Below are 19,033 nucleotides of genomic sequence, written 5' to 3'. Positions count from 1 at the left end.
GCACTCCAGCCTGGGCGACAGAGCAAGACTCCGCCTCAAAAAAAAAAAAAAAAAAAAAAAAAAGAATAAAAAAAGCTGTTAATTATATAACTCTACCATGATCAAAAAAATGAAATGTCTTAATATAAATGAATATTGTAATTAGGTGTATATTTATGTATGTGTATACTTACACTTAATATTAACATAAAATTAAATAATTTCATTTACTAGCAATAACTCATAAACAGTAATCTATAGAACAGTATTCTGCACTGTTCCGCTATTTAATTCAGTGATTAAATCCATAAGCAATGAATACTCCAATTACTGCTAAACTAGAAATGCTACAATTATCATAGCTTAATACCAGTTTCAAAAAATAAAATATGTAATTAAATATTGTGGATTACCTGCAATTTCCTATGACTATAAGATCTTACAGTGTTTTTTTGAGACAGATTCTGTCACCCAGGCTGGCGTACAGTAGTGCAATCTTGTCACACTGAAACCTCTGCCTCCCAGGTTTAAGTGATTCTCCTGCCTCAGCTTCCTGGGAAGTTGGGACCACAGGCACACACCACCACGCCTGGCTAATTTTTGTATTTTTAGTAGAGCTGGGGTTTCACTTTGTTGGAAAGGCCAGTCTCAAACTCCTGACCTCAGGTGATCTGCTCCCCTCAGCCATCCAAAGTGCTGGCATTACAGGCAAGAAGCACAGTGCCTGGCCTCTTACAGTGTTTTTTTGTTTGTTTTTTGTTTTGTTTGTTTGTTTTTTCGAGGCATAGTCTTGCTCTGCCCTCCTGGCTGGAGTGCAATGGTGCGATCTTGGCTCACTGCAACCTCCGCTTCCTGGGTTCGAGCGATTCTCCTGCCTCAGCCTCCTGAGCAGCTGGGATTACAGGCATGTGCCACAATGCCCAACTTTTTTTTTTTTTTTTTTTTTGTATTTTTAGTAGAGACGGGGTTTCACCATGTTGGCCAGGCTGGTCTCGAACTCCTGACTTCATGATCTGCCCACCTCGGCCTCCCAAAGTGCTGGGATTACAAGCATGAGCCACCACGCCCAGCCTGTTTTTTGTTTTTTGTTTTTTTTTTGAGACGGAGTCTCGCTCTGTCACCCAGGCTGGAGTGCAGTGGCCAGATCTCAGCTCACTGCAAGCTCCGCCTCCCAGGTTTACGCCATTCTCCTGCCTCAGCCTCCCGTGTAGCTGGGACTACAGGCGCCTGCCACCTCGCCTGGCTAGTTTTTTGTATCTTTTAGTAGAGATGAGGTTGCACGTGTTAGCCAGGATGGTCTTGATCTCCTGACCTCGTGATCCGCCCGTCTCAGCCTCCCAAAGTGCTGGGATTATAGGCTTGAGCCACCACACCTGGCCAGTTTTTTGTTGTTTGTTTTGAGACAGAATCTCGCTCTGTCGCCCAGGCTGGAGTTCAGTGGTGCAATCTCGGCCCACTGCAGCTTCCACCTTCCGGGTTCAAGTGATGCTCCTGCCTCAACCTCCTGAGTAGCTGGGATTACATGTATGTGCCACCTCGCCCAGCTAATTTTGTATTTTCGGTAGAGATGGGGTTTCACCATGTTGGCCAGTCTGGTCTCCAAGTCCTGACTTCAAGTGATCTACCTGCCTCAGCCTTCCAAAGTGCTGGGATTACAGATGTGAGCCACCACCGTGCCTGGCAGTCTCACAGTTTAAATTTTAAGTACAAAGATGTTCTTAAACATTTCTAAATGTATCTGCCTTAGTGTGTTTGATTTTATAATGGACGTTGTGTCAATGGTTTTTTCTGTTACCCTCTTAATATATGACTTTGGTTTTATTTTTGTTTAAAATAGATGGGTGCAAAACTGACTTAGAAGACAACACTCTAGACTTTGAAAATATTTATAGTTTGATAAAGCCAAAGCATGTAATTTACAAAGACAATTTTCCACTTCAGTTGTGCTTTGATGCCTTACTAAGGAAAAGTCCCATTATTTTGAGTAATTTAAAATCATAATGACATTTTGGCCAGGCATGGTGGCTCACACCTGTAATCCCAGCACTTTGGGAGACTGAGGCAGGCAGATAGCTTGAGGTAGGGAGTTCCAGACCAACCTGGCCAACATGATGAAAACCCGTCTCTACTTTAAAAAATACAAAAATTAGCCAGGCATGGGGGTGCATGCCTGTGGTCCCAGCCACTCAGAAGGCTGAGGCAGGAGAATCGCTTGAACCCAGAAGGCAGAGGTTGCAGTGAGCCGAGATCATTCCATTGCACTCCAGCCTGGGTGACAAGAGCGAAACTCCATCTCAAAAAACAAAGATAAAATAAATAAAATACATCATTCTTCCCCACAAACCCCGTTTTCATCAAGAAAGCAGGTATTAGTGTAATGATTCTTAGCATTGTCACTTGATTTTTTCTAAGTAATTTATTCAGAGTGGTTTTTATTTCATTGATATTTTATTGGACAAAATTACCCTATGACACAGATTTATAAAATTTATACAAAACCTTATATTACAGAAGTAACTTTTTTTGGTGTTTTATTATGTTTTGAGATGCCAAAATACAAATAGTTTAAATGGGCCGGGCGCGGTGGCTCAAGTCTGTAATCCCAGCACTTTGGGAGGCCGAGACGGGTGGATCACGAGGTCAGGAGATCGCAGACCATCCTGGCTAACACGGTGAAACCTCGTCTCTACTAAAAATACAAAAACTAGCTGGGCGAGGTGGCGGGTGCCTGTAGTCCCAGCTACTCGGGAGGCTGAGGCAGGAGAATGGCGTAAATCCGGGAGGCGGAGCTTGCAGTGAGCTGAGATCCGGCCACTGCACTCCACCCGGGGCAACAGAGCGAGATTCCGCCTCACAAAAAAAAAAAAAAAAATAGTTTAAATGTAAAATTTAAACAACTATCAAAATAATACAGTAAAACCCTGTTATAAGCTAGCATACTGTTGCATAAATATAAGCACAAAGTCATACATTTTTTCCAAAATGTATTGATTTATTTTTTTAAATCCTATTTTACAAATAACTGAAGAGATGGGTAATCTTCTCTCCTTACATTGTACCCAATACCAGTGGTATATGTCACCAGTGTATGAGTGAAATCTGCTGATTTTTTTTCACAAATTGATTGGTTGGTTCAACTTTATAAGAATACAGACTGAGAAGCCTTGATGTCACAAAAGACTGGAGCAAGCTTGGTTAGACTATACCTTAAAGATCTATACCATCATAACTAACTCTAATTTGAACTTCTCCAAAATACTGGCACTTGCCTGAATTACCTAGGTAAGGATGTAGAGCTGCTGTCTTGGCTTGAAGAGAGAAATTATAGTTTGAAACACTAAGTTATACTGGAGTTAGAAGAATATTTTAGTGAAAAATGTCACATCAAGGACTCCACTGAAGACCATTCCTAAATATATCCAGGTTCACAGTCATGCTTCTTGCATCCATGTATGTCAGATTACCTATCTTTTTGCAGTATACCACAATGCAGTATCATACTTGTTAATATTCCTGAAACAGTTCAGGCAAATTATCACTGACATAATATATATTTGGAGTAAATAAATATGGCCATTTTCTCATCAAAATCTGGCTGTTGGTGCAAAAAAAAAGGGGGAGTTTTGCAGTTAAATTTTCACTATAAAATGTCATGTTGGGGAGAATATTCAGAAAAGGGGGACTACCAGTGACCTATTAAGAGTTTGTTCCATGGGAATTCTGTTCTCAATGATGTAGTTTCCAAAGAGATAATGCGACCTTGGCCTAACACTTTCATTTGACAGAATAAACAGAAGACTTAAAGCTTATGTATTTATTTATTTTTATTTTATTTTTTATTTTTGTGGCCAGAGGGGTCTCGCTATGTTGCCTGGGCTGGTCTGGAATTCCTGGCCTCAAGCTATCCTCCTGCTTCTACCTCCCTAAATGCTGGGATTATAGGCGTGTGCCATAGCGCCTGGCCTAGCCCTGAAGTTTAAATGACTCATGCAAAGTCACATAATCTGTTGCCAAAACAAAGCTTCCAGAATAGTGTTTTTTCTTGTCCATAATTCTTATGTTTTATTATTACTAATATTATTATTATTATTGAGATGGAGTCTCGCTGTGTCACCCAGGCTGGAGTGCAGAGGTGTGATCTCAGCTCACTGCAACCTCCACCTCCCAGGTTCAAGCCATTCTCCTGCCTCAGCCTCCTGAATAGCTGGGATTACAGACACCTGCCACCACACCAGGTAATTTTTGTATTTTTAGTAGAGACAGGATTTCACCATGTTGGTCAGACTGGTCTCAAACTCCTGACCTCAAGTGATCTGCCTGTCTCGGCCTCCCAAAGTGCTGGGATTACAGGCGTGATCCACTGTGCCTGGCCTTGTCCATAATTTTTTAAATGCAACTTTTCCATTTTAATTGTGACATATAATGCCTCAATTTTTGTTTTAAAACATGGAAATTGGACACCATGTTATTACTAAAAGCTATTAATTTAACCTTTCTCCTTATTTATTTATTTTTTTATTTTATTTTATTTTATTTTATTTGAGTTGTAGTCTCACTATGTCTCCCAGGCTGGAGTGCAGTGACATGATCTCAGCTCACTACAACCTCTGCCTCCCGGGTTCAAGCGATTCTTCGGCCTCAGCCTCCCAGGTAGCTGGGACTGCAGGCGCGCACTGCTGCGCCTGACTAATTTTTGTATTTTTATTAGAGATGGGGTTTTACCATGTTGGCCAGGCTGGTCTCCAATTCCTGACCTCGGGTGATCTGCCCACCTCGGCCTCCCAAAGTGCTGGGATTACAGGCGTGAGCCACCGCGCCTGACTCTCCTTGTTTATTTTTAAGTGAGGAGGGAAAATTAAATGTAGAACAATTACGACAGACTTGTAAAAGGAATAAACACCCCAGATTTGCAAGCCAATTCTACTCTGAATCCCAAAATATATAGTATCTTCAACTCTAATGGGTCAGAGAACTATGTGGAAAGTTGTTTGTTTTTTTTTTTTTTTTCCAGAAAAGATCTTTGACAAAGCACACACACACGCACTCATTTTGGGGTAAGAGATTTTTCCAAATAAGTATAGCCATCTTGTTTCTATCATTTATAATTCAATCAGCTGCAAGTATGAGGACTATATAACCATTTCTCCCTTTAAATGAGAAACTGGGATACAAGTAGTTTGAGGTAGGGAAGAAATGATAAATTTTAAAAACTCAAATGACAAGTTCTTCCTGGCTGGAGAGTGAGACAAGAGAAACCACAAAACCCCAGATTGTGCAATCTGTAAAGACAGTGATAAAGTGACTACTTCATAGGTGAAGATGGACAACTTTAACTTCCCCTTGAGTTTCACAAGGGAGCCCTGTGTGTGAGAAGGAAGGAACATATTTGAGTGTAATGTGCAGTTGCATTTAGATCTAAGGAAACTTAAAATGAATTTAAGTTTCCTTAAATTGAGGAAATTTAAGTTTCCTTAATTCAAAATGAATTTTTGAGCAGTTCTCCACAGTAACTTTAATAAGTCTCCATTTCAACTTTCTGTTCTCAATCCCCTCTATCTACAGCTCAAACACATGCAGTATCTGCCAGCCATGTCCATGAATTCCTGATGTCCCAGCCAAGTGCCTCTCAGCTCAAAAAGCCCCTTGCTTGCCAGGGGTCAGCCATGTCTGGAAGGCTCTGAAAGAGGTCTGCTGGGCAGTGGGACTGCTGCTGTGGATAAGAGGCCCCTTGTTGGACTGGAGAGACCAGGAGCTGTAAGAAACCCAGAAATAAAAAGGCTTAGATGGGGACAGCTGCAAAGGTATCAGCTCCCAGGTACCAGGAGCTCCTCCCTCCTCTCCACCAAATCCCACAGTTGAGACATCTCCCCGAAAGCCCCACCCCAAGTAAAATTATTTGCTGTCTCACCCTCAAATAAGAATGAGTCAATAATTAAGTAATGCAATTATACAAGCATAGTTGTAAACAACTATGTTGGAAGTATGCTGACATGCAAAGATGTGTTTTATCTTTAATTACTGGAAGAAAATAGCTTGAGTTTGAGCACCTAAATTGAAGAAGAAATTAGGGAATAATAGTCCCTCCCCACCACACCCATCACTCCCAACCCATTCTGCCTAAAAATCCTTTGCATTGTAGATTTTATTTGTAATTTTTAAACTCTTATTTTAAATTAGGTCCCAAAGAAAGAAGCTGGCATTTCTTATTCTTTTCAGAGTGGTCTGAGAAAAAAAATAGGAAAGCAAACTCTTTCTTTTTTTTTTTTTTTTTAAATCAATACCCGAGATAACAGCCAGCAGCAAAAATCCACCGGTGCATCAGCAAGCAGGGCACTCGGCCATTCAGCTCCATCCTTCCCTCTGAGCTGTTCTCCAGCAGGCTCCAGCTGCAGCTCCAGGCCACTAGAGCAGATAGATAATGTAGGACAGAATGACCAGGCCTATGATAGCAAAGAACATCAGGATGAAAATATCCAGCATTGTGGATTCCTAGGCCGACCAGGCCCCTGGATTCTGGTGAAACGTGAGCTCTGAGCACGGAGGTTGCAGTCGGTGGAGAGAAATGGCTCCTCTTCCCTCCACGGCTCAGCCCTTGTTCTTTCCCCTCCCCCTTCTGGGGGCCTGAGACTGAAGGATGCTGCAGCTCCACCAGCAGCTTCCTGCCCCCCCACCAACCACAGCCAACCAATCACAAAGCCTGGGGGTGGATAGCCAAGGAGCTGCCAGATTTAGACCCACAGAACCGCAGAATCAAAGGGGCTCAATTTCTCCCCAGTAACCCAATCTGACCCCTTTGCATCTAAGTGGAGCCTGCATGCTCTGGATGTAGGAGGAGATAGGATCCTACCCAGCTCCCCCGGGAGTGAATCCTCCTGACTGCCTTCTTTGCCTTTCCTCTCACACACCTCGGGCAGATTATCTCAGAAAAATCACGGTTGGGTATTGGGTGGGCCATTGGCAACTTCTAAAGGTCACATTATGGGGAGACACAGACAAAGGACTCATATGGATCTCAGTGGGCTTCCCTGGGGGATGAAGCTAACATTTATACATTTCCTGCATTGGGCCAGATATTATACATGTGGTGCAATTTCAACCACCCTACGAGTCTTTCATAGATGGGGGTCAGAGATGGCCAGAAATATACCTAATTCTTCATAGCTTAGACGTGTCAGAGACCAGCCGGGCACCGTGGCTCGCGCCTGTAATCCCAGTACTTTGGTAGGCCAAGGCAGGTGGATCACAAGGTCAGGAGTTCAAGACCAGTGTGGCCAAGATGGTGAAACCCTGTCTCTACCAAAAATACAAAAGTTAGCCAGACTTGGTGCCGCCTGCCTGTAATGCCAGTTACTCGGGAGGCTGAGGCAGAGAATTGCTTGAACCCAGGAGGTGGAGCCGAGATTGTGCCACTGCACTCCAGCCTGGGCTACAGAACAAGACTCTGTCCCAAAAAAAAAAAAAAAAAAAATTAGCCGGGCGTGGTGGAGGATGCCTGTAATCCCAGCTACTCTCGAGGCTGAGGCTACAGAATTGCTTGAACCCGGGAGGCGGAGGTTGCAGTGAGCTGAGACCACGCCATTGCACTCTAGCCTGGGCGACAGAGCGAGAGTCTGTCTCAAAAATAAAATAAATAAATAAAATAAAAAGTAAAAGGCCGGGTGTGGTGGCTCATGCCTGTAATCCCAACGCTTTAGGAGGCTGAGGCGGGTGGATCACCTGAGGTCAGGAGTTCAAAACCAGCCTGAGCAACATGGTGAAACCCCAGCTCTACTAAAAATACAAAATTAGCTGGGCGTGGTGGCGCATGCCTGTAATCCCAGCTACTCGGGAGGCTGAGGCAAGAGAATCGCTTGAACCCGGGAGGTGGAGGTTGCAGTGAGCTGAGATTGCACTCCAGCCTGGGCAACAAGAGTGAAGCTCCATCTCAAAAAAATAAATAAAATAATAAATAAATAAGAAATGTCAGAGACCAAGATTCAAAACTAGGCATGCAGACATCAAAGTCCATATTCTTCCTCTTGCCCCACACTACTCCCCCTCTTGGTCTGGAAGGCCTCTACACCCCACGCGCACTGCTCAACTTGCAGAGGGCGCACTTACAGGACGGGCACCAGAGACCCCTCCTCCACTCACTCCTTCGTCTCTTGCAGTCATTACCCACTGTTTTGTTTTCCTTCTTTTTTTGTAGAGACGGAGTCTTGCCATTTTGCCCAGGCTGGTCTCAAACTCCTGGACTCAAGCAATTCTCCCATCTCAGCCTCCCGAAGTGCTGGGATTGCAGGTGTGAACCACTGCACCTGGCCTAATTTTGTTTTCTTTGGTATCCTCTTCTAAAAGCTCAGCATAGTGTTACACACAGAGAGGACACTGCAGAATTCTCAGGGGGCATCCCTGAAATTAAAAAAATTCAAGTGGTTTCTTCTGAGGGAGAAAAGAGAATTGTTTCATTCTTTATTTTATTTTTATTTATTTATTTGTTTGTTTATTTATTTATGAGACGGAGTCTCACTCTGTCGCCCAGGCTGGAGTGCAGTGGTGCGATCTCTGCTCAATGCAAGCTCCGCCTCCCGGGGTCACGCCATTCTCCTGCCTCAGCCTCCCGAGTAGCTGGGACTACAGGCGCCCACCACCACGCCCGGCTAATTTTTTGTATTTTTAGTAGAGACGGGGTTTCACCATGTTAGCCAGGATTTTTGTGTCTTTTTATAAGCCTCAATTATTTCCTATTAAATTAAAAAATTTCCTAGGATGTCTCTGAGGCCTAGTCTCCTTGGCCCCCATCCTAAATAGTATTTTTTTTAAAGGCCTGGGGTTAAGATATATTGGTAACCTCTTGGTAATGCTAGACCTCTAGAACTTAGGCCACTGTCAGAAGTAAACCCAGAAGCCCCTCCCATTGGCCCACTCCCAGGAGGCAGAGCTTTCTGTGAGCAGGGAGTGGAGACTTGGCAGCAATGCCCCCCAAAGCACTGTTCCCTCAAATCTGAAGGTGAATGAAGCCTCCTGGGGAGTGGAGTAGGCCAACATGAGGCAAGCTTTGCCAACAAATTCCCTTCTATTGGGAAAGTATTAGGCTGCCTGCGCCCCTGGAGGGGAGCAGGTGTCAGTGCTGTCTCTAATTAGACCACCCAGGGCCGCCTTGGATGCTCCCCACACTGCCCCAGCTCAGTGGACTCTGGCCATGTCATTCTCCAGATTACAAATACTCAGCTCAGGAGAGCCCTCCTCCTCTCCACCCTGCTGTGACTCTGAGGCTGGAGAATGCTTTAGTTCTGAGCCCCAAGAGAGAAATGCCCCTCAGGCAGCTGGACCTGAGGCTGACTGGCAGCACTGAGCAGGGCCAGACTCACCTCTCTACCACTGTCCTCTTCCCAAGCCCACTGAGCAGGAGGGGAGGCCGCCTGGCCTTCTGGCCAGTCACAGACCCTGGGCACCTGGAGCAAAACATGGAGCCCAGGAGACACGCATCTGAAGGACACAGGCACACGGCCTGCCACGGCCAGATGGCACAGCACCAGATTGTGAGCAACACATGGGGGTCTCAGCCCCACTCTGCCACTAGCTGTGACTGCCACCAATCTGCTTTGCCTTTCTGGGTTTCAGTGAGCCCCTCTATAAGTAGTTACTTCTCTCACAGGGTTGTGAGGAAGAAGGAAGAAAGGGGATGTGTATTAAAGATTACATTCAGAAGGCACTGTGAATAGTGCTTTGGGTTACCAGGCCACCTTACAGAGAGCTTTATCCAGGTCCCATCCCACTGCGGAATGCCCTATCCCTGTCATATCATTCCTTAAACGTATGGAGCTCATACTCTCTACCTGGCAGCGGCAGAGTGCTAGAACTGCTCCCCAGCCGAGCTCATTCATTAATTCAACAGCTCCGTACCTGCTCCTGAGCAAGTACCAGGGATTTAGACATGAATTAGACTCATCGCCTGCCCCAAGGGCTCTGGCTAGTGGGTAGGCAGATACATCACTGAGGAAGTGACACAGTAAGACAAGACGGAGCTCAGGGAAGCTTCCGGGAGCATCACTAAGTTGGGCAGAGAGGAATGAGCGGGTGAGAAGCCACAAGCAGGTTGGTGGGGAGTTCTCAGCAAGGAGGAACTAGGGGCCGAGGGCTTGTCAGACAGCAGCAAACTATCCTTTGGCGTCCAGACAAGTCATTCTCTCCCTGAGGGGCAGCAGAGCTCCCAGGAGGGCCATAGGCCCGTGCCCCCAAGCAGACAGAACACACACACACAGCAGTACGTTACAGCTAGACACACACACACGCACACAGCAGCACCTCACAGCTAGACACACACACACATACAGCAGCAGCACCTTACAGCTAGACACACACAACAGCACCTTACAGCTAGACACACACACACAACAGCACCTCAGAGCCAGAGAGGAAACCAAGTCCGCAGGTAAAAATTATACTTTTATTTGAGTCACCAGGAGAAAGATTCACTTGTGGTTCAAGTCAAATGTTCAGAATCATAACAGGCCAGAAAGATTTGATCCCGAGCACAAGCCCACGAGGGAGGGGACCAAAACAGACCGAAATGAGACAACAACCCCATATAAAAAGATGAACGGGTGGCTTCACACACGCACATACACACACACATACACACAGATGAAATGTTTGGACAGAGGCAAATTTCACGTGGTCATTTCTGTTTCTTTTTAAATACAGGTTTGTAGGGTGTTATTTTGTTTTTTCCAGCTATAAAAAAAGGCCCAAAAGTGCACGTGTGAGGGGGGAAAGGCAGAAATTAAGCAATAAAGTCATTTTCCCTGGAGGGACATGAGAGGGAGAAAACAGGAGGCAGTGTTGGGAGAACGCACTTTGCTCACTACTGGGCTTCTTGGTATTTTTAGTATTGGTCCAAATATAACAAAAAGTTATACTCACATTCTAGCTTTGATGCCTCTTTCCTAGGATTAAATGAGCTGAAAGACCTCTGTGAACTGTAGAGAAGACCAGGGACTCAGCCCAGCACAGCCCAGCCCCTCAGGGCTCTGTACTCTTCTAGGGATGTAATGGTTCTGGTAAGGAACAGAGACGCCCAGCAGCCTCCAGGTCACTCAGCACCAGTGTGACAGTCCCTCCTCTCTCTGGGGGTGTGTAAGAAAATGGCCCCTATTTTTAGGACAGGAAGAGTAGAGGGAGGGCCTGCAGCAAGATTCCATAACTGGCTTGCCTTATCTGGGAAGGAGAATTAAGCTGAGTGACAACAGGCTGCTTCTTGCTGCTCCTCCCCTCCACTCACCACTCTCCCAAACTCAGGTCCTCTAAGGGGATGTGTCCCTAACCTTTGGTCCCCAAATCCACATTGTGCTTTGAGATCAAGAGGAAACAGAATGCACCAGCGCCACCCAAGACTCCCAAGAGATTTTCTGCCTCCCCAAGCCCCCAGATCGCCCAATATAAGATATTCCACTTGCCTCCACCTAGGCTGGGGCCAGAAAGGAAAAGGGACGGGTCAGGCAGGGCCTCCCCACCCACAGTCTTTTCCTCAACCTCTCATGGGGCAAATATCCCCAAATCAATTCACAAGCAGTTGACAAAAACACCCATGATGACTGAGTGTTGAACAGGCCAACACCTTCAGGTCCTGCCCCTCACCTGGGGGTACAAGTGTGCAAAGGGACAAGAGGCCAACAGCGGGGAGCCTGGTTGGGCTCAGGGTGAAAATGGGATGGGGACTCCCAGAGGGTGGCAAGAAAACCAGAGATGAAATCAAGTGAGGCCAGGGTTGTCACAGCCACCCGCGAGCAGAAAGCAGGAACTGGATATAGCACCATCTTTCCCTCCCCATCCCGGAGGCTGTGCTTCCAGTTTTGCAGCCCTGGGACCCTCTTTCTTGCTTCAAGGGAGCTTTATGTAAGTGATGGGGAGGTCTAGGGAAAGAGCCCCCAGAGTGAGACACCCACAGGGTGACACTTCTGCCACCCTGTTCTGCAGCCCCAGACAGAGATGGAGGAAAATATGCCTGGAGTGACAGAGCCTTCCTCCACCCCTTAGCCCCAGCAGGCTGCAGACCCTGTGGCAGCCCCACCAACTCCACACCAACCTCTTACCTTCCACCCTGCACGCTGCAAAGTGCAGTTTGGTGGGCTTCCTCCACTCAGAGATGGGGAGAAGGAGGAGCTTCATTCCAAAAAAACATAAGGAACCTCTCTCCCCCAGGAGCCCTCCCCTCTCACTGTGGGTTCTGAGGAAACTCCCAGGGGAAGACGGCTCTTCGTACCCTCACATAACCCCACCCACACATAGGCCCAGAGACACCTACAGACACACCCCCTGCCCCATCTCTCACATTCACACTCACACACTTGCATGTCAGACACCTGCAGACATACATGCTCCTGCCTCCGCACACCAGGTCTTGGAGATTTAGTGATCCTTGCTGGCTTTGTGCAGCTCCAAGTCCACTTGGCATTGGGCTGGGGAGGGGAGGCCATGGAAGGCTCTGAGACATCTTCCCATGAGGAGCAGGGAGGAGCAGCCACCTAACCCCGATCCTGGGGGCTGAGGGAGGCTGAAGACCAAAAGGCCCCGAGGCACCCTTGCCCAATACTTCGGGACCATGGCTTCCAGCCTAGGAGGCAGGCAAGGGTCCCTGGAGACGGGGGTGGGCGTGGGGAAAGGGGCTGCGGGAGACAACTCCTGGTTCCCCTCCTTCCGGTAGCTGTCCCTAAAATTACGAAAGGCAAGAACCTGACCCAAGCGGTGCTTCCTGGGGAGCTCTTTGCCCGCTGCAGGTATGCGTGGGCAGGAGGGCAAAATCACAGTGTGCGAAGGAACGCGTGGGGAGGGGATGAGTGCACCCCGCAGCAGGAACCCCATTCTCCTGTTGTTGCCCCTGAGGAGGGAGGTAGGGAGAGAGACCCCAGGTGGGCAGAGCCCCCTCTTTGACAAAGAGAAGTAGAGCCCATCCCACTGGTCCCTACACAATGGCAGAGCCCCCGTCGCCATCCCAGGCACCGCGAAGTGGATCCCACTTTGGAGAATGTAGGGAGCCCCTGCCCTGGGGTCCTGGGAGTCTCAGGCTCACCCCAGCCCTGGAATGTGTGGGTATGTGAGGAGCTGGGCAGGAGGACGTGAGGGAAGAGAAGAGAGGGGCAGGCGAGGCCCACAGGCCAACAGGTCTTCCATTCCAGCCCTGCCTCACGGGCTTCACCCTCCCCCAGAGAGGCCCACGCCCGTTCCATCCAGAGAGAAAACCAAGAAGTCGGTCAAGGGGGAAGCCTGCCAGAGGAGGGAGCCCGCGGAAGTGGCAGAAGAAGGCTTCAGTTGGCAAAAGAAGCTGGAAGAGGGGTAGGAATCACAAGCTGTTGCAGGTTTTAAAAAACAGAGACACTGAAGAATGGACGGGTCACGCCCAGGACGGATGCGATGCCGTGGAATGTGCTGAAGACAGATGGGGGCGCTGCAGGTTCAGATGGCCTCCACATAGTTGGCCGGCAGCATCCCCGTGTCACCGGTGCGCTCCACCGTCCCGTACATCCAGCCGTCGTCGATCTGCTGCACGTTGATGATGGTGTCACCGTCCTGGAAGGAGACCTCGTCCTCGTCGGCGGCGCTGTAGTCATACACCGCGCGGTATCGCTTCTGTGGGGGAAGTGTGGTCAGCCGAGGGCCCTGGATGCCGGCTTACCTGGGTCTGAGCATTTCTTTCTAACTCTCCAGGACCCTGGAGCAGAGCCTGGGAGAGCAGTGAACTCAGAAATGGAGCACCAGGCTCTGCTACAAAGATTCTTACCTCTGTGTCTTGTTTTCTGAGGGCAATCGATCTTTCACAACCTTTGGCAGCTATTAAGGGCCAGAGGCAGAACAGGGACTGGGTCACATCAGCTCTGCCCCACCTCCCTGAACAGGACTGCAGTAAGGTCCACCAGCCATGATGACACAGGAATGTCTAAAAATATGACACGCAGGCCAGGTGCAGTGGCTCACACCTGTAATCCCAGCACTGTGGGAGGCCAAGGCAGGAGAACTTCTGCTTGAGCCCAGAAGTTTGAAATCAGCCTGGGAAACAGAGTGAGAACAACCCCCCGCCTTTTTTTTTTTGAGATGGAGTCTTGCTTTGTCACCCAAGCTGGAGTGCAATGGCGCAATCTTGGCTCACTGCAACATCCACCTCCTGGGTTCAAGTGATTCTCCTGCCTCAGTCTCCCAGGTAGCTGGGACTATAGGTGTGTACCACCATGCCCAGCTAATTTTTGTACTTTTTTGTAGAGACAGGGTTTCACCATGTTGGCCAGGATGGTCTCAAACTCCTCGTCTCAAGTGATCTGCCCGCCTCGGCCTCCCAAAGTGCTAGGATTACAAGCGTGAGCCCATCTCTACAAAAAATAAAAAATTAGTTAGGTTTAGTGGTACATGCCTGTAGTCTCAGCTACTCAGGAGGCTAAGGTGGGAGGGTCACTTCAACCCAGGAGGTTGAGGCTGCAGTGAGCTAGCTGTGATTGCACCACTGCTGCACTCCAGCCTGGGCAGCAGAGCCTGACCCTGTCTCAAAAAAGAAAAAACAAAAACAAAAACAGAAAAAAACATGACCTGTATGCTATTATTTGTATGATTATAAGCACCAGGAGTTTCTTTCAGAAGCCATGATGAGTCCTGTCCAAGTTCAGGACAAAGACCTTTCCTCGGGAGAAAAGTCTTCAGGGGACGTGTCTATCAGGTTCCACCTTCCAAGCCTCAGCCGAAATCTGCTGCTTAAGCCCTAGATCTAGGTCATGTCCAGTAAGGCACACAAAATCCTACAGCGTCACCTACTACCAGGATGGAGTTTTAAAAAAGAGAGAGGAAAAATAAATAAATAAATAAATCCTATAGCTATAGACAACATTCTACCTCCCCTGATCTTCACTGTCCTTGACTTGTCTCTGAGGCTCCACAGGACAGTTTGAAACCAACAGGTCTACGGGATAAGAGGTCACACCTCTCATGAAGTGACCTCAGTTTCTCTCATCACCAATTCTGCCTGTCTTGGTCTGAGCCACTCCCATCCATGCCTGTATCCTGCAACAGCCTCCTGACAGTCTCCCTGCTTCCACCCTTAAACCAGCCTCTTCTCAACACAGCTGCCAGGGTGGTCTTCCAAAAACCTGTCGCTCTGCACAGATCACAGGTCCCAGAGGCCTTCCTGGGACCCACAAGTCCCTGCATAATCGGAACTCTTCCCCTCTCCCACTGTAGTCAATTTGGGTTTCCTGCTGCTTCTTGAACTTTCCTAGAATATTCCCGCCTCAGCACCTTCGCGCTTGCTGTCCTCGTTTCATGGCTCACTCTTTCCTTTATTGAAGACTTTGCTCAAATGTCACGTCTTTTTTTTTTTTTTTCCCCCCCAGCCAGAGTTTCACTCTTGTTGCCCAGGCTGGAGTGTAAATGGCATGATCTCGGCTCACTGCAATCTCCACCTCCCAGGTTCAAGCAATTCTCCTGCCTCAGCCTCCCAAGTAGCTGGGATTATAGGCATGTACCACCATGCCCGGCTAATTTTACATTTGCAGTAGAGACAGAGTTTCACCATGTTGGCCAGGCTGGTTTCAAACTCCTGACTCAGGTGATCTGCCCACTTTGGCCTCCCAAAGTGCCGGGATTACAGGCGTGAGCCACTGCACCCGGCCAAATGTCTTTTTTCTTTGGAGATGGAGTCTTGCTCTATTGCCCAGGCTGGAGTGCAGTGGTGCGATCTTGGCTCACTGCAACCTCTGCCTCTCCGGTTCAAGCAATGCTACTGCCTCAGTCTCCCGAGTAGTTGGGATTACAGCTACACGCCACAGATTACAGGTACACGCCACCACACCTGGCTAATTTTTGTATTTTTGGTAGACAGGAGGTTTCACCATGTTGGCCAGGCTGATCTCAAACTCCTGCCCTCAAGTGATCTGCCCGCCTTGGCCTCCCAAAGTGCTGGGATTACAAGTGTGAGCCACCGCACCTGGCCAAATGTCTTAATCTGGCTGCTTTCTATCCATCCCTCACCCTGCTGTCTTTCTCTTCACAGCATGTCACCACTGACCTTACGTTATATACCTATTTTCTTACTGCTTTCTTGTTTGTCCCCCTGACTGAAATGTAAGCCCCCAGAGGGCAGGAAGTGGCTTTGTATTCAGAGATGGACCCCACACATCCAGGACAGACCCATTAAGGAGGGAAGGACTGGCTGGGCTGCCTGGAACCTCATCCTTCAGACTAACTCTTGTGCCAGTGCCACCGGCAGTCCTAACATACCTTTGTTTGTGTGCCCAGAGCATCAGGCTCCAGCCTGCCATTATCTCAGGCGATTTTCTCTCTGTAGTATCTGTTCTGCTCCTACGTGAGCTACTTTGAATTCCCAGGCACCCAGCCTGGAGGCGCTGAGCCTGCCAGGAGCTTGGTCAGGGTGGCTCAGCGGCACCCATGGGTGGACTGAGTGGCAGGACTTATAGATCATTCACTCGCTCTAGGCCTGGCACAGAGTAGTTGAACCAGAGGGATGCTGCCAGGTCCCCAGCCTAGCAGGGGACACAGAGAAGGTGACCAACACAAAGAGTTCTTTTTAGTTGGAAAAAGTGCTCTGAAGGCAGCCAGTGGGGTTGAGTGATGCAAAGCATCAGGGTGGTGCGCTTTGCACGGCATGGCTGGGGAGGCCCCTCAGAGGCAGGGGCAGCCTGAGAGCTGACGGATTTGGGGGCCATCCTCATGACGCGAGGAGAGCAGCGCCCAGGGCTGGAAGGCCCCACACAGAAAGGTGCCTTGTGTGTTCCCAGGTAGCTGGGGTAAGGAAACCCCGCCCAAAGCAGGGTGATTGACCTGCCCATGGTACACCAGGGGTGGAATGCAGGGCCCCAGTCCCAGCCAGCCACTGCCCACTAACGCCAACCAATTTCCTCTCTGCTCATAAGGCTGAGATCCTTATCATCACACACAACAGTGTGGGTGCAAAGGTCAGGAGAATCCACCAGCTGTGTCCAAGCCTTCCCTGAGGACCCCCCTGCCTCTGGCCTCTCCCCTCCGGCCAGCGTTACTCACCCCGCCACCACCTGGGGCGCTGCGCTGTATGGAGACTGGGGCTGCAGGCTCCTTGTAGCCACCATAGGACTGGGCCACCGGCTGCTGCTGGGGCTGCTGGTAAACTGGAAGATGGGAGGAGACAGGGCTCGAAAACCGTCCTGCCAAACCCAGCCCCTCCCAGAGCTCCCAAGAAGCCCATACCATGCACTTCGACCCCATTCCCAACCCGGCTCAAGCCCCACGGCTCAAAGGCTGATGTCCACGTGTGCACATCTGCCTGTGTGGTGTATCCCACACAGCAGGGGCTCTGAGCCCCATGACCCGGGGGCCTCTCCTTTCAATCCTCTTGGCACAGTACAGGCCAGACCCTGGTGCTCACGCCCTCATCCTGGATGAGAATGGGACTTGGGGGCTTGGGAAGCAGTCCTTTCCAAGCCTGCATGCGTGCGTGTGTGTATGTGCGTGTGTGTGTCTGTCTCTCGCCGGCTTCCTCCGCACCCCAGCTGGCCCGGCCTCAGGTCCTCTGTCCCCTCTTGCACACGAGAGGCTGAGTTGCCTGTTGATTAAGAGCAAGGCTCCAGAAGGTGTATCTGTCTGTCTGTCTTCTCTCTGGCTTCCTCCCCACCCCACTAGCCTTGCCTTATGTGGTCTGCACCAACAGGCCCTGCACTCACCCGGGGCACTGGTTGGGATGTGGTGAGGCTGCTGCTGCTCCGGGGGCCGCCGGTAGCTGCTGCTTTCCTGGGAATCCCGGCGCTCTGGCTCCATGCCCTCGCCCCCGCTAGGGCCCATGCGGCTCTTCTCAAACTCCTCATGGTATTTTATCTGCAAGGTCAGAAGGCACTGGGTAAAGGATCCCACCGCAAACCACCCAGTTCCTTCCCGTGACCCTCAAGATCCCGGGATGGGAGAGAGTCCCCAAGAGCTTTGGGTAGAGAAAGCCAGGTCTTGCTCTGGAAGCACCAGCTGTGTGCCCTTGGACAAGCTACCTAACCTTGCCATGTCTCAGTTTTCACCTCTGCAAAATGGGACACCAGTATCTCCCTCAGACGTTGCTGGAAAATGCAATGAAATGACTGACGTAAAAGCACCATGAGAACTAAAGCAACTAAAGAATCAGATCAAAGTTTGTGGCCACTTTTCTTTTTTTTTGAGACGGAGTTTTGCTCTGTCGCCCAGGTTGGAGTGCAATGGCGCAATCTCGGCTCACCGCAACCTCCACCTCCAGGGTTCAAGCGATTCTCCTGCCTCGGCCTCCCGAGTAGCTGGGATTATAGGCGCCTGCCACTACACCCAGCTAATTTTTTGTATTCTTAGTAGAGACAGGGTTTCATCACATTGACCAGGCTGGTCTCAAACCCCTGACCTCAGGTGATGCACCCACCTCGGCCTCTCAAACTGCAAGGATTGCAGGCATGAGCCACTGCGACCGGCCAAGTGGTCACTTTTATATGCCTGCGGCGGAGGCGGGGGCTGCTCTGTTTCCGCCCCGATCAACAGTAACAACAGCAGCAGCGGTTTACTGAGTTCTTACTGTGCCAGGATCGTGCTAGGCATTTTATGTCACAGGCTCATGTGAGCTCATCAGCGCCCCTGAGGGGTAGATTGCAGACCCCATGTAACCGGCAAGAAGGAAACGAAGGGACTGATAAGTGAAGTGAGTGGCCCAAGATCACAGATTCCAGAGTCTTGCTCTTTATCAACAGGTTATTCCGCCTCTTGTGTGCAAGATGTCGCGGGTGCTACAGTCTAGGATGATGCTCTGCTGAGAACCCCAGCCTTTAGGGACAAAAACTGCCAGACCCTCCCTGAGGGCGGGACATTGTCTTGGAGATGGGCTCCTTCTCGGGTCAGGTTCCAAAAATGGGCAGAGAGGCCCAAAGAAGTCATATCCCTCAGGAACACCCCACTAGGCAGGCATGTGAGGCTCCAAGCCCTCAAGTCGGTGTCTTGTCCCCACAGTGCACTACTGGCTACAGAGACCCCCACCTTGACCACCACTACCCAGGAGTCTTGAGTTGGACCTCATGTTGTTTGAGGGCTGTGACTGTGC

The 19,033-nt window shown here is 49.2% G+C and overlaps 1 protein-coding gene and 1 long non-coding RNA gene across 3 annotated transcripts in view; both read right to left on the bottom strand.

The window, feature by feature from the left end:
- Nucleotides 1-4,936: 4,936 nt before the first annotated feature.
- Nucleotides 4,937-7,285, bottom strand: LOC111537484. Its single transcript, XR_002730017.2, has 2 exons — nt 6,261-7,285; nt 4,937-5,731 (listed from the first exon to the last, which is right to left on the bottom strand). It is a non-coding gene; the product is annotated as an uncharacterized LOC111537484 (long non-coding RNA).
- Nucleotides 7,286-10,386: 3,101 nt separating this feature from the next.
- The window catches only part of LASP1 (LIM and SH3 protein 1), a 52,221-nt gene continuing 43,574 nt past the window's right edge, over nt 10,387-19,033 (bottom strand). For both annotated transcript variants that reach the window (XM_023204287.1, XM_023204288.1), the window contains 3 exons: nt 17,655-17,805; nt 16,999-17,102; nt 10,387-13,587 (listed from right to left, as the gene is read on the bottom strand). In XM_023204287.1, the coding sequence (XP_023060055.1) occupies nt 13,414-13,587; nt 16,999-17,102; nt 17,655-17,805 (429 nt within the window). In that variant the 3' untranslated portion in view covers nt 10,387-13,413. The remainder of the gene's footprint in view (nt 13,588-16,998; nt 17,103-17,654; nt 17,806-19,033) is intronic.

The sequence above is a fragment of the Piliocolobus tephrosceles genome, chromosome 16, assembly GCF_002776525.5.
Source record: "Piliocolobus tephrosceles isolate RC106 chromosome 16, ASM277652v3, whole genome shotgun sequence".
Taxonomy (NCBI): Eukaryota; Metazoa; Chordata; class Mammalia; order Primates; family Cercopithecidae; genus Piliocolobus; species Piliocolobus tephrosceles.
The sequence above is the reverse complement of the archived record's forward strand: the minus strand, read 5'-3'. Positions and strand labels throughout refer to the sequence as shown.